Genomic DNA, 15709 nt, shown 5'->3' with positions numbered 1-15709 from the left:
CCTTACCTCATTATTAACCATGGTTGAATCCAAGAGGATATATGGAAGTTGAAAGCGGGACTTAGAACGCAATATGCGTTCCAATAGTGAAATCACATGATTTAGAATACTTAATAGTCACATGACCGGGACTGCGGACGTAACAAGCTCTCCGCCCCAATGCGTCCACACTGACGAGTGTGGTGTGTGATCTCGGAGTGGATGAGGATCGCGTCTATCAAAAGGAGGGAGGTATCATGGACGATATAAAAGGAGGCTGTAGGACAGAAGTCAGTGTGCGGCCAACATCAGAGCTGTTCACATGAAAACAATTCCATCGGAAACAGAGCGAAACAAGCCCCTGAGGATTTATCGCAAAAGAAACACGTAGGGCTACCAACAAAACATCTGAATGGACTCCAAAGAAAATAAAAAGGGAAGTCTTTTTTAATTTCTTATTTTTGAGAAATGTTTGCATTTTTTTGAGAAAATTTTATGCAAGACACAAAAGAGATGGATTATGCACTTTACTGAAAGGAACCATTGCAATAAAATAAAAAAGAGGTTATGTGCAATAAATAAAATGAATAAAGTGCAATAACTATAAGTGCAATAGGATAAGTAAATCATATAAGTGCAATAATAATGCAATAGAGACATTAAAGAAACAATTTGATGTAAACAAATACACTAGGTTGGAGAACGACATAGCTCCTAAAAACCAAAAGACAGCAAGATGTTGGCCGTGAAGAGTTTGAAGCACATATGAACGTTTGTTTGGTTGACTTGCCTCTAATTGAGGATTATTTTGTGTTTTTTTTTGTTTTTTTTCTTTATTAATATACATTTTTTCTTGGCACGTTTTTTAAAGGAAAAGAAATAAAAGGTATATTTTATAACTTCCTACTTTCAGTGATTATATATATATAATTATATTATATAAACATTTTGATCAACAAATGCTGGGCTAGTGCTAAGTGCCGTCACCGGCCACATCCCAGTTGACACATTTAATTTGCATATCACATGGGTAAGGTTACAACCCCTTTTTGTAGAGCAAGCCATATTATTGGGGGCACAGTTTTGTCTGTTAAAAATACGTAAATTGTAATTTTTTTTTCTCTCCCCCACCCCCTTCTCTTTATTTCTCTCGTAAAGCCAAAAAGCTTCCCAAAACGGAACCACAGACCGGTGGAGGCAACACTGTCAGAGGACGAGGTGTAGATCTTACTGAAAGCGCACAACCTAGCAAAAGTCAATGCTGTAGTAACTAAGCCTTCATGTACTTTTAAAACTATTGATATTCTCTTGCTTCCTAATTGTTGAAATAACAATTGAGTGTTTAACCCTTTTTCAGCCTTGGTGCCGAGCCTTCAGCGCAATGCGTTAGAAGTCCCCCCTGACAATAGATTTAATGATGTGGCCCAGTGAAACTTTACACAGCAGAAGAGACTCGCAGTGTTGTCTCTCCCCAAGTTCTTTTAAGTGCTGAATCTGTTTTTTTAACATGCATGCATTAATTTCTAAGAGCAGGTAAAATGTTGTCTTGTAGCAGATACACTTGGAACATTCAAGAGAACCTGTCGCCAAATAGTAGCAAATGAAATCCTAACTTTTATTAGTGATGAATTCCGGGTCGGACTAATCCATTATCATGATCATTAACCCGTAGGGGAACATTTTAAATGATTTGTTCTAAATTGATTTTTAATATGAGTAAAATATATTAAGAAATGGGTTCAGCCTCTTCACAGTATTTCATTGAAAGCCGCCGCCTCTGCTAAAATGTACATTCCGCTTCTTACTGTATAACTTATCAGCCACTAATTGTTCTGCTTCTTACATAGGAGAATGGGAAGTATGATACTGGTTTCATTAGCTCTTTGGGGAATAGTTTACTGTTTTATTTCGAGAGCGACTCCTTAAAATCATGGTAAAATTGTCAGCTATTATTCAAAGGTGATTCATTTGAGATGTAATTTTCTTTTCCCTTCACGGAACACAGAACACTCTAGTATCGGTTCATTCTGCTTTTATGGGGTTTATTTGGTTTTCGTCTTTGCCCAATACAAATACAATGTTCTAACAATTATGTGTACTCCATTTAGTTATCTTAAAATTGAATGGTAAAATTGTATTGTAAATAGGGTACTGGATTGTAGTCTTCATTTATGTTTAATATGTTCTGTTACTTGTAAGATTTGGTTAAAATTGTACAGTTACTAAAATGATGAAATAAAAAGCTAATGTTTTTTTTCCTCTATTTGGATTTCATCTTGTCTGGTTGTAATAAATAACATCTGAAAGAAAAATAAAACCTGGTAGATTTATATTAAACACAGTTGCCACCAATCCATATGTATGGAACAGTCTCACATGACAAGATTTTAAGGGATATTTCCATCTAATGATGCTAGATGTTGTAATAATAAAATGAAGAGTAGAGGTCTGACTGCTGGGATCTTACTGATCCTAAAAACAGGGTGTCTTAGGGTGTGTTATGCATATACATTTCTATCGTATACCGTAGCATGCCTTCAGGGTTGAATACACCAAACATTGTCTATTTGTGACTAGGTGTGATCTGCTATATGACGGTATATGTTTTAATTGTAGCATGGAATAGCATAGTCTACTGTATTATACTGCCCATAAATATAATGGACGCCACAATAAAGCAGACTGAACATAGTTAAAAATAGAATATGTTTGGACTTTTCAACCCAATGGGTACACTTTGGTGTTTGCTGGTATTCTGATAGGCGTATCTTGGGCCCAGCCTTCAGCCCCCAGACTTTTAAGATTTGTATATAAAATGTTAACATGGAAAAGACCATTTTCCGTGCATGATAATACAGTATGCCTATACCTATAAATAAGTCATACAATTGCCAAATAACACTGGTATATAAGAAACAAATATCACTATGCATATTACAACCATACTATTACTCACCAAATCTGGTATATCAAGACCAATCTTATAATCTTATCACTGTACCAGTATACAAGGGGCAAATATTACCGCCATGCCATGACCACCACCATTATAAAGATACTGTGCTATCATAAAAACACCTCCAAGCCAAGAATCTGCAGACAACCTTTTTAGGCTCCTGACTTGACCACAATTCCCACCTCTATAAAACTTCCCATCTGTTTTTCCTCATCTATGTCCTCGTATAGTATTAGGTTCACCCCTCTGCCCACATATAGTACTAGGTTCAGTCTGTTCTTTCTCGTAGTATATGGCCCACTTTTGCACCTATACAGTATTAGGACACAGTACCATAAATTAGTTAGATCTCTTTTTGCCTCCTCCTAAATAGTAGTTAGGCCACCTTCCTCTGTGCCTCCTAAATAGTAGTTAGGCCACCTTTGTGCCCCCATATGTTTGGCTCCCTCTATTCCCTCACATAGTATAAGGACCAGCCTCTGTGAAACCCCTATAGAGTATTAGGCCCCCTCTGTGCAGCTCCATATATTAATCTGCCCCTGAGTAGACCCATATAGTACTAGGCCCCCCTGTGCCATCTTCATATAGAATTATGCTCTTTCTCTGCAGCCACCATATAGAAGTTAGGCCTCTCTGCAACCACCATATAGAAGTTAAGCTTCAGTGCCCCCATGAAGTGTGCTGCACAGCCTTCACGTAACCTGGACTAATTGTTCTCAACTGGAAGTAATTATGAAAACCGAAGAACTAAAGTATTAGAAAAGTTGTATAGCTTTTCATGACATAATTTAATCTTTATTTCCTGAAACCAAAATCTCTCTTTTGACATTTAAGGGTATGTTCACACTGAGTAATATAGGCGGAATTCTGCAGCGGAGAGCCTGCACCAGTGTCACACAGTGTCTCTATGGGATGGCTTGCGCGCCTTCACTTCCGTCGCTCTCCACTCAAAGAATTGACATGTCAATTCTATATTACTATATTACTTTATGCTATATTATAATATCATATTATATACTATATTATATCCGCCTATATTACTCAGTGTGAACATACCCTAATACATATATATATAATATGTTTGTATAGGTAGGAGTCCAAACTATGGTAAAATCCCTGTAACATCCTGCTTTAATCATGGAATATCATACTCTCATTTGTTCAAGGCACCCCCAAAAGGTGTATATCTAAGCTTATCCTAACCGGACAACCCTACCTCCAAAAAGAGTTATGATTGCTAAATCTAAAGGAAGCTACAGGTGGTCGCACATTTAGTTTATGGCTCCACAGCACCATTTTACCACCCCCAGATTAGGATAAGATTTAGCATTACTGTGACTTGCTTGTGACTTTGAAGCGACTCTGTACCCACAATCTCACCCCCCTCACACACACACACACACGGCTTGTACCATCAGATAGCTGCATTTAATCCAAGATCTGTCCTGGGGTCCGTTCGGCAGGTGATGCAGTTATTGTCCTAAAAAACTACTTTTAAACTTGTAGCCCTGTGTCAAATTGGCGTGGGCTATAATGTCTGTGCCCTAACCTTGCACCGCCTCTCCGTCCCTCCTTCCCACCCTCCTCATCATTAGGATTGCCCTGGGCAGGTTTTTCTTTTCTATTAATCACTTGTGTGAACACTGCACAGGTGCCTTAACGATCCAGCACATGTGCAGTGGTCACACAGGTGATTAATAGGATATATACTGATCAGGGCATTCTTAATAATGAGGAGGGATGGAGAGGCGGTGCAAGGCTTGGGCTCACACCAATTTGACACAGGGCTGCAATGTGACAATAACTGCATCCCCTACCGAACGGACCCCAGGACAGATCTTGGATTAAAAGTAGCTATAAGAAGGTACAAGCAGTTTGGGGGGTCAGATTGTGGGTACAGAGTCGCTTTAATGCTCAATTACAAGTGCAAATCACAAAAATTCTGATATGGTGTGTATTCTGACAAATAGCTGGAAGGTGTAATCATCCGGGCTGGATATTGAGGTGCTGCATCACTTGTAGTCTTGTAGTTACGCTTTCCAGGCCAGGATGGTAGTGAACTGAAAACTCCCCTCCATTGTGTGAGTAAAACGAGGATTGCCAATCCACTATTACCTGTTATAACCAGAATAATTGTTCACTCTCCTAATTTGTATTTTTTGTGCCTGTCATCCAAAGATCAGTATTGAGGTGCTGTAATGCCAGAATACTACCATAACTCATGGGTGGCCTAAATACTCTGTAGAGACTGATATGTATCCTATATTGTGTGCTTATGTGGAAATATAGCATACCATTACAATCATTAGAAGTGCATCACAGAGGGGAGGGGAGGGCAGGACGTCATACTGGGGACAAACAGGCCTGCCACCAGTGCTTCAGGCAGGGCCTGTGACTGGGAATAGACCAGCGCAGTGTATGGGAACCAGGCCATGGCTCAAAATAAGGACCATGTCACCGGCATCCCTGCGTCTATTGATGTAAAAATCTTAAAGCAATGTACCTGCTGGTATATTCGCTTTAAGCATTATGTGATTGTGACAGTCTTTGATCCAGTTCAACAATCACATGTGACAACACGTCATTGCTGGAGGCCATGTGTACAGTGACCGGTGAGGGACCAGAGAAAAGTTGCCTCAGGAGCACCATGGTAGATGTGTATCATGTGTTTATTTTAAAGTGAACCTATCAACATCAAGTTATAGAGCTGGGAGAATGGAACAGATTGATATATATCTTTATGGGAAAAGATTCAATATAACTTGTAATTTATTGATTGAAATCTCTGATGTTTCTATGCTAAGGAGTCCAGTCTATTGAGTGACACCACCCACTGGACTCCTTAACACAGAATGAGCAGGGATTATAATCAACAAATTACAAGTTATACTGAATCTTTTCCCAGTTATATATCAATCTGCTCAGCTCTTCCTGCTCTATAACATGATGGCGATAGATTCGATACCATTGTCTAGGTGGAAGGGTCCCTTTAATATTTTGAGCATAGAGGGGTTTTTTTGGGGAGGGGGGGATTTAAAGATTTAGCTGCAGATCTAGTGTTAATTTGAAACTAATCCACATTAATTGGATTTTGATCCAGATTTTGTATTCCCCATTAAACTTAGTGGACAAAATCATTAACCAGTGTGCATCTGAAACAGACATGCTGTGGGGTTAGGCTGGCTTCACCCTGTGGGGGGGATTTATCAAACTGGTGTAAAGTAGAACTGGCTCAGATCAGGTAGAATCTGATTGGTTGCTAGGGGCAACTGAGCAAGTTCTACTTTACACCAGTTTGATAAATCTCCCCCTCCCCTCTCCCCCTGTGTTTCTGTTTTAGTATGTTTTAGTTTATGCACAGAAAAAAACACATTTTTGTGTACGTCAAAAAAAAACAGAAGATAAATAGATAGATATATTCAATGGAGAATGGATCCTGCAGTACGACATACAGCAGCATTTGTTTTTACCATCCATTTTTTTCCTTTTAGCGTACATGTTAAACTGACAGAAAAATGCAGTGTGAATCCAGCCATAAAAAATTGTCACTGCAGGTTAATTTCTGCTTGGGAAACTTCTGCAGTGTGTGAATGAGATGTGTTAAACAATATAAAATTTTGCTACCATCAGAGATCTTCCATCCAGATATACAGCATTTTCACTACATGTTAATGCAGCCTATTAGTTTCTGTTTTGTTGGTCGGTAGACCACATTTTTATTGCACACAGTCAACTATAGTGAGGCATTGTTTATTTGGTATTGTCTTTGATAGCACTGTCAGCTGGATGACTTATCTGGACTGGAACTTTTTTCACACCCGGGTAGAAGAATGAGACACACTGTAATGTTCTGCTGAGATCCTGCCAACATGGCTGCCTTCATGATCTGCTGGCAGACACAAAGTGCCGCTTTATTATACAGCTTACTTGGATTGTCTTCCTTTGTTTCATTATCTGAATTGTTTTCTAGAATATTTGTTGTTACTTGATCAGTACAAAGATGTTCAGGAGTTTCTGGATCAGCATTTTCACCTGGAGAGTTCTCCTCCCTTCCTGTATTACCTGGATTGACATCCTGAGGACATTTTAAGAAAGTAGTTAATAGATCCCGCACTATTGCTACCACTTGCCTGGTGCTTAGGACTTCCCACAAGCCACTGGAAGCAAGGATAAGGAATTCATGTGTGTCATATATTGGAATAGAAATGGTATAGGGTGCTGGGATGACCGATTTCTTAAGTTGGGCATCGCCATGGAAACCAAGTCCCCTTGTGACTTTGCTGAATCCTTCAATTAATCCGTAGCTTTCATTAGAACTTACAGATCCTCCAGATTCCAAAACTCTCTTTTTTTCTTGACCACTAGCTGTACAGTGATCTCTTGTAAGACGATGACTTTTCCCATTTTTACATAACACTGCCTTAACATTTCCTTAATAAAAAAAAAAAAAAAAAGAAAAAAGAAAAGGTTAGCTCAATATTCCTTTATATATTTTTAATTTAAAAGATTTAAGCCATGTTCACATGTAGTAAAATTCAAGCCAAATATGTCAGTAAACTAGGTATAAAAGATGGTCAAATGTTGAATCTAATAGACTCCATTTAAGTCTGTGGAAAAATATCACTTTGAGCGCACATTGTTAAAAAAAAACACAGTGTGCACAGACTTACATTCAAAATATGGCCTCTTTAGTCTCTGTCAGTCAACAGGGTAGGCGGATGCAAGCGGGCCAATGGGCAGTAATAAAGAGGACATAGGCTACATAGGGTACACCTCTTACCCTGGATAAGGAACACCTCCTGGGCACTTGAGCCTTATTTGCACAATAATAAAAAAGTTTATATCTCGCAAATTGAAAGGACTATTGAAATAAAAAGGTATGTCAGGAATCTTGATGTATAAAACAGGTTTTAAATAATAAGCATGTTTATTATTTTTACAGCCATAATCAATTACGACAGTTTTTCTCTACTTTATGTGCACGGCTGGCCAATTTCCCATTGACTTCTAATTAGGGATGGTCCGAACCCTTGGTAATGACTCCCGCTGTCTGCCCGCACCGTGGAGCGGGCGGATCCAGCGGGAGGACCGCCTGGAAAACTGGGATACAGCCATAGCTATAGGCTCTATCCCAGTTTTCCAGGCGTTCCTCCCGCTGTATCTGCCCACTCCACGGAGCGGGCAGACAGCGGGAATCTGCTACCTAGCATTCGGTAGGTTCGGACCATCCCTACTTCTAATGAATGCATTATTACTTTAAAAATACGTCCGTATTTTTCTTTCATAGTACTGTGTGTGAACATAGCCTCAAACTTGGTAGGGAAAAGTGGTGTGATGGCTATCGAACAGGAGCCCTGAGAAAAAGAGATATTTTGCGTTAATACCTTTCTTTTGTAGGGTCTAAAGTCTCAGCATTTTCCACAGGTCTTCCACTGCTGCCATGTTGTCAAGGATTTTGAGTGGATATACTGCTGTGCAGTTGTAGTGTGGGTTCCAAAATACATATCCACAGAAACTTACAGTACAGTATGTGTAAATGGAGTTTACACATACTGTACTTTCCAAGCTCATGTGGAAAAATGAGCTTGCTGTGGACGCTCTACTCTAGTGCAACTTATACTGATTTGGTAGCCAAATATCCATGAATGTTTGGTGAAAACCATGGTTAAAAAACTTAACCTAAACTGGTGAGAAATCTGCACAAGTAGGTTATGTCAGAACTTACCTTATGGTTGGCTAAGTTACAGAGTACAGTATGGTGTATGTACTATGACACACATTTTGTAGAGTGAGCACTCTTTTTATTAGAGATGAATGCGACTAGAGCCAATAGAGTTAGAACACTTGGGACTTGAATACCGGTGGCCGACGAAGTTGGATACAGCCCTAGGAAGTCCTGGAAAACATGGATACAGCCACCAGTATTCAAATGCCAAGCGAGCTGAGTCTAAATTGGTATTAGGTACTTTTCAGAGAATTCTGTCATGTACAGGCATGTGCATTGGGGATCCATCATGACCCTTGGGGTGCAGGTAAGTACATGCATGCCTGTACATGCATTGGGGACTCCACCATGATCCTTGTGATGCAGGTAAGTACATACATGTTTGTACAGGCACCTGATGGTTCACATTGCCCACAGTCCAGCACTTTGGCAGTCTCATTTTTTACTATCTGATTTTTTATTTTTATTTATTTATTTTTTCCGGGGGTGGATGTTAATAAAGGACATATTTTCAGAATATCACAGGTCTTCAAAATGAAAGCCTTTTCTTAGCGTAGATTTTGTGCTGCGTGAGCCCTGGTAAAGTAGCTCTCTTCGAGTTAAAGAATGTTTCACTGTGAAAACTGTGTTAATGGAATAATAGTAGAAATGTCAGCGCATTATTTCTCTTCTCTATTTGGGAAGACATTACACTGAATTCCATTTTCCTTCAGTTTAGTATTTGCAGTCCAGTAAAATTACCTGCACGTATTTCATTGTGATAGCTTGTCTGACCCACTTTCTAAAGTGTTTCTACCACAGACATCCCTGGAGGCATACAGTCTATTAATTACAAAATTAGACCTATTTGTTAGGCTTGCTAATGGACAAGTAAGCAGCATCTTACACTTTGGCTTACTATCGCTAATCTCTGTTTGCTGCCACATGCCAAACTCTGTGTCATGGGATCCCGAATGGCTCTTAAAATTTGCATGGTTCTGTGGGTTTTGGCCAACACGTGTTTATGGCATGGTGTATACATAGTCAATGTATACTTTCTAGACACATATAACATGTTGGTACTATAGAAAAAAAATAGAGCATTCTATTTCCTAGATTACAATAAAATGATGAAGACTGAAAACATCTTAAACGTCCGTGTCATTTATATAAACTTTTGACATGTGGTTAAAAGATGTCACAAGTTTATATCACACCGGGTCTCAGTCCTGAGACCTGCTGTGATCATGTGTGAAGCAAGTGGCTGCAATATTTGTTGGGGTCCCAGTAGTAGAATACACTTTTCTAAAAAAAAATGGTCTAAAAATGAATTGTCCCAAAGTGGACCACCCCATTATCCGTTAATGGTAACTAATGAAAACACCCTCAAGGCTTTTCCTTGAATGTATAAAAGTACTCCCCTTGTATATGAAACTGAATGAAACATTTATGCATACTAGACAATGAAAATCTAATAACAAATCCCCATTGTCTTATGTACTTCCAGGAGCTTGGCCTGTAGCTTAATGGCTCATGCCTGCCAGGTGCCTAATATGTTGCGGTATTTCTTCCTAGAAACAATGCTTATAAGAGACAATACCCATACACATACAGCAGTCAATGGGGTAAGCCAAGTGTTTTTTTTTTTTTTAATTAGTTTTGTATAAAATCAGAACAAAGAAGGGAACGGAACTGTAGTTTGATCAATGTGCATGAGACTATATACTTGAAAGAGGTTCTCCCATGGAATCCTCTTATTTTTAAAATAGGGGGGTACAGGCGATAATCACTTTGTGGAATAGAGCCTTAATGTCTATTTAATTTTTGTTATCCAGTCTGCCTCTTAAAAAAAATAATAATAATCATTTCGCTGGACAACCTATTGAAGATTTACAGTGCGTTCTACAGTTTATTAATTTGAATACCCTGGGGGAGATTTATCAAACATGGTGTAAAGGGAAACCGGCTCAGTTGCCCCTAGCAACCAATCAGATTCCACCTTTCATTTTCCAAAGAGTCTGTGAGGAATGAAAAGTGGAATCTGATCGGTTGCTAGGGGCAACTGAGCCAGTTTCTTTTTAGACTATGTTTGATAAATCAACCCCCTTATTTGTATTAAATTAGTATTTATATGTAAGCTTTCACTTACCAATATTTGCTACATGAAGCATACCAAGCCTTTTTCTATCTTTATCTGTGGACACTTGAGTGTCTGTAAATCCTTCTATGATACAGGTCACGGCAGAACACCCACTCCACCTAGACTTTGAGCTCTCCTTTCTTCCTAGTCGCAGCATCCTGTCCATGCGCCAAAACGCTTTAGCATAGGCCAGGTGTTTACCTTCTACATCTGTTGCTTTGGCTCCATTCTTGTTCCCTATGAGGAATAAATCCTCCATTTCCTTATAATTGTCTTTAAAAACGGTATCCAGTGATCTGATAAAGAGCCTTTCTTCTTCGTTTAGCTTGTAAGATGTATCCACGGCTGAAATCTGATCTAGCAGTAAAATCGGAAACTCCGCCGCTGCTGTGAACGCTGCCACATTCCCGTGATACCCATCAAAAATCCCAGCAAAACATGTGTTTTGCCTTTGCCCGTAGTTATTAAGAACTGTAAATGAGTCCTCCATGCAACTTTGCCAGCGAGTATTTTTATCAGAACAGACGACTACAGATTTCACTATGCTACTGTTTCCGATCGTGTCGTAAACATGGCAGCTAGCCTCGGAGGGCAAACACAATGTGGCAGTATACGGTGCCATAGAAAGCAGCTTTCCTTTTAATGTTTGGTAGGATTGATTAATCTTTTGGTGTTCTCTATATTTATATTCTGATGAGCTTTCAATCTGAGATATCATTTTCTTCTTTTGGACCGTGAGGATATGAAGATTTGACGGATCGTCCTCTGGCTTAAAGCCCAGTACGTTATTAGCTTTGTGGCATTGTTTGTGGTTTATAAGTGAACACAGATCAACTCGTTCCTGGCAGATAGAACAAGGAAGCCAGATCTCATTAATTTCAGATATTTGCTCATTCTTATCATCTGAAGTCTGTAAATCCACATTTGACGTTTCCACAATGGTTGGTAGGAATTTCCTCATTCTAAGATAAAGTGAAAAAAAAAATCATTTTGTTAGTGTCCTAATATTCAGGAAAATACCTATAAATCTTCCACTTTTTTGAAAATGTGCATTATTATTCTCTAGATTGCCGATCATACTAACAAACAGCACTGAGAGCTTGGATGCGTTTCTCAACCAGTGGTTCTTGTCTCTCCACCCACCATTGGACAGGTCCTACAGACACTTCCCTTTGCCGAAGGAATCGTATCATCACCTAAACTTGACACCAAGTAAAAACCATATACCTTGCAGTTACTACTATGGTAAAAATCCATACCATTTGGTCATATAATTGTTAATTTTACATTCTCACATGACTGTCCTAAGGGGGCACACACTGCTTCGACTGCACTTCAATTTGATGACTGTTGAAGGGACAATTCATTATTATCTATGTGTGGCAATCTGTTCACATACTGGTGCTAAAGTCATTGAAATCTATCAAGAATAGTTACAAAACCTTTGCCAAGGCTCTGGGATTCCAGTGGACTAAAATTAGAACTGTTCTCTACAAATAAAGCATAGAATAGTGGTGAACCACCCAAGGCGGGTGGACCTGCCAAAGTACACGTCGGTGACTCATCCAGGAGATCACTAAAGAACCCAGGAAAATATCCAGAGAACTGGACACGCTCACTTGCTCCAATTTCACAAAAAGAAGGGCATGAAGGCAAAAATGTCATCCATGGAAGAGTTGCCCACTGCTGACCAAAAAAAACACCAATTGACCAAAAACATCAAGATGACTTCCATGACTTTTGGGAAAATTTACTGTGGACTGATGAGTCAAATGTGGGACTTTTAGAAAGACATTCTATTACATCTGGCATAAAGCTAACAATGTATTGCACAATGCCACCATGATGATTGTACTGCAATGGGCTGGGGTTGCTTCTTCATGATCTGAAGAACATGTTGTAACCCATATGTATGACTATGAAATGGAAAATGTCCACCTGTCAGTTTGTCACCTAAAGCTCAAGTGCAGCTAGGTCACAAAGATCTGACCTACATAAACAAGTCCACCTCTAAATGGCTTAAAAGAAACAAAATGAAGGTTTTGGACTGGCCATGTAAATTCCTGACTTGAATCAGCTGGTTAGAAGCATCTAATTTTCTTTTACCTTTTTCCTCAGTGCTGTTTCCATTTTATTTAATATGCTTATGGGCATTTTGGTGCACTGGAGGCGGGGCTGCTGCCCTCCGTGCACCGATCTCCCACGGCTGGCCACCCCTCCTAACTAGTATTCATTAGAAGGGGTGGCCTACCTAGGGTGTTTTGGTGCACAGATGGCCATAGTTCTGCCCCCAGTGCACCAAAATATATAATTAGCATATTAAATAGACTGCTAATATCCTGAAAACAGTGTATAGTGCAGAGCCCTGTGCACTATAGGGTCATAGCAGGTTAGATGCTCCTTATGGTGGTTTTACACGGAGCGATAATTCGCCCGATCGCACGATTAACAATTTTGAAGGAACTTTTTTTTTTTAATAACGATCAACGATACATCATACGGAAAAATCGTTATGCGATCGTTTTGCGATCGCTTAAGCCCATCTCACACATAGGTGAAATCGTTGAAAGACTGTTTACACGGAACAATCTGCAAATTTTTTGCAAACGATCAACGACGATTTGAGAACATGTTGAAAGATCAAAATGAACAATTTCTCGCTCGTCGCTTGATCGTTTGCTGCGTTTCCACGTACGATTATCGTTCAATTTGATTGTTATCGTGCAAATTCGAACGATAAATCGTTGCGTGTAAAACCACCATAACCTGTTCACAGTTTCCCTTTGATCTGGCTTCATGCTTGAAAACCCTCCAATGAATGGAAACAATTCTGCCAAAATTCCTCAGCACCCATGGAAAGACTCATCACAAGTTATCGTGAACAACTCTTTATGGTGTTCTAGATTTATAGAACTGACCGTGTAAGAAGAATTAGTGAGGTGCAAATCAAGATTACAATTGTTAGATAACTCCAGATTCTATAAGTTTGGATGGATGAATGCATGTGACTATAAATGGGCAGTCAGGGAGCAATTATCTGCATGGGTAACCTGCCCTTAATATGAATATAGAAATGCATTCTATCGATGTATGAGCTGACTAAACACTCTTCTCTCAATGTCTTTTGCATATGAATAAAGATCATGGTAAGTCCTGAACATTTAGTGATGGTAAAGAGATCATAGTGCAGCAGATATATAGCACGTGATTGATGGGACTCACCTGATACAATGGCTGGCTTCCCTATTGATTATGTAGATCAGTCTGATAAAGTCTCTGCTGAGATACATGTGTGTTTACATGTTACTGTGGTTACTGTAACCTTAGATACATTTCTAACAGTGACACCTGCAGCCAGGCTATTACCTGTTGTTTACACCTGTAACATTCCTGCTGTTTGATAAACAATCATCATTCATACATTGTACAGGGCTACACATCCACTACTATAGCAGCCACATGGCACAAGAGCTCAATCTTTTTATTTATAGAAAGTGATAGTTGTCTGTGATGTTATAGTTACATGTGTCATCTATAGAGTCTGTTTGTCACAGCCCTAGAAGCAACTTTTCTAAGATAGACAGTAGAAGTATTGCATCGCAGCAGGGAGAAGAACAAGGAAAAAAAGAGAATATATTTTAGAAGAGGTCAGGAATGTAACGCTTACCCTGTTTCACAAAAAATAAGACATCCTACAAAATAAGCCACAGGATTTACAGCATAGCTTAAAGGGGTACTCCGGTCCGGGGTTTTTTTTTTGTTTATCAAATTATATACCATATCCTGGCATTGGTTTTTAAAATATGCCTAGCGGCATTAGTGTCAGCCATAGGTGGGATGTGCAGCCGCTCCTTTCTCTCCATGTCGTATTTTATAGTTCTCCCTTTTCTGAGCAGCTGGTACTCCCCTTCATAAGACCCACATGACCCAAATTGGCAGGATATACCTGTGCTCACATGTCAGTACCTTATGTCTTTCCCATTCTGTCTGCAGCAGTGGTGGTGAGTGCAATACCATATTCATACTTGTGTTGTTTGGGGGCAGCCTTCCCTCCGGTGGTGCTGGCAGGGTTTTGGTGGGGCATTTTTGGTTTGGTCCTGGGGTTGCAGGGCCATTCCATGGCCTCCCTTCCCTGCATGTGCACGCTTTGCGAAGTTGGCGGTTGCTGATCGACACAGTGTGGAGTTAGCGTAGGGACCCGTGTGAACCAGGGAACCTGCACTTGGTACACGGGGCAATATAGTTTGATCAAATTATATACCGACATCCTGGCGTTGGTTTTTAAATAGGCCTAGCGGCATTAGTATCAGCAATAGGTGGGATGTGTAGCCGCTCCTTTCTCTCCATGTCATATTTTTTTTTCACCAATGGCCGGGGAGGGGGTGGTAATAAACGGCGCAGGAGACTTACCTCCCTGGTTCCAGCGCCGGGTCCCGGATCGCGGCGCCCCGTACCCCAGTCCCGCGGCCGCTTCCTGTTGTGAGCTACCGCATGAGATGTGACGTCTCAAGGCCGGTCAGCCATTCAGTGTCCGTAGCGGAGTCCCAGATCTGTAAAATTAGAGACGTGTGAATACGGCCATAGAAACCTATGCATCCCCTTGTTTTTAATGAGAATAAGTGCCAAGGTTTACAAGGGCGACTGCAGCTCTTTTTTTCAGCACAGATTGTATACATTTGGACAAGTGTAGATAAGTCAGACATTTAAAGAGAACCAATCATGGACGAAAGTAAAAAAAAATGTATTGCCTAATTAGATGTGAATCATAATTTTATTGACATTTGTAAATATAATTCATTATTTTTATTGCCACGTTTTTTAATTATTCACTTTTTACTTTCCTGTCTCGAGCCGGCTCTTTTGAAAAGAGTCGGCGCGAGACAGGAAACTCCCGTCATGCAGAGAGGCAGGAAAGGTTCCCATGATCCTT

The 15709-nt window shown here is 39.8% G+C and overlaps 2 protein-coding genes across 4 annotated transcripts in view; one reads left to right on the top strand and one right to left on the bottom strand.

Moving 5' to 3' along the window:
- Positions 1-2242, top strand: part of RAB5A (RAB5A, member RAS oncogene family) — a 33445-nt gene extending 31203 nt beyond the window's left edge. For all 3 annotated transcript variants that reach the window (XM_069958691.1, XM_069958692.1, XM_069958693.1), the window contains exon 6: positions 1138-2242. In XM_069958691.1, coding sequence (XP_069814792.1) covers positions 1138-1253 — 116 coding nt within the window. In that variant the 3' untranslated portion in view covers positions 1254-2242. The remainder of the gene's footprint in view (positions 1-1137) is intronic.
- A 4471-nt stretch (positions 2243-6713) lies between these two features.
- On the bottom strand, positions 6714-14056 carry PP2D1 (protein phosphatase 2C like domain containing 1). Its single transcript, XM_069959708.1, has 3 exons — positions 14002-14056; positions 10789-11741; positions 6714-7366 (listed from the first exon to the last, which is right to left on the bottom strand). Exons 2-3 carry the CDS (start codon positions 11738-11740, stop codon positions 6714-6716), a joined length of 1605 nt encoding a protein of 534 aa, XP_069815809.1. The 5' UTR covers position 11741; positions 14002-14056.
- Positions 14057-15709: the final 1653 nt, after the last annotated feature.

This window comes from Dendropsophus ebraccatus, chromosome 2, assembly GCF_027789765.1.
Source record: "Dendropsophus ebraccatus isolate aDenEbr1 chromosome 2, aDenEbr1.pat, whole genome shotgun sequence".
Taxonomy (NCBI): Eukaryota; Metazoa; Chordata; class Amphibia; order Anura; family Hylidae; genus Dendropsophus; species Dendropsophus ebraccatus.
The sequence above is the reverse complement of the archived record's forward strand: the minus strand, read 5'-3'. Positions and strand labels throughout refer to the sequence as shown.

Bases quoted from the DNA above. Each gene is read 5' to 3' on its own strand.
- PP2D1 (XM_069959708.1), bottom strand. From the start codon at position 11,740: ATGAGGAAATTCCTACCAACCATTGTGGAAACGTCAAATGTGGATTTA. The intron at 7,367-10,788 runs GTAAGTGAAAGC...TTTTTTATTAAG, and splicing joins GCTTCATGTAGCAAATATTG to GAAATGTTAAGGCAGTGTTA.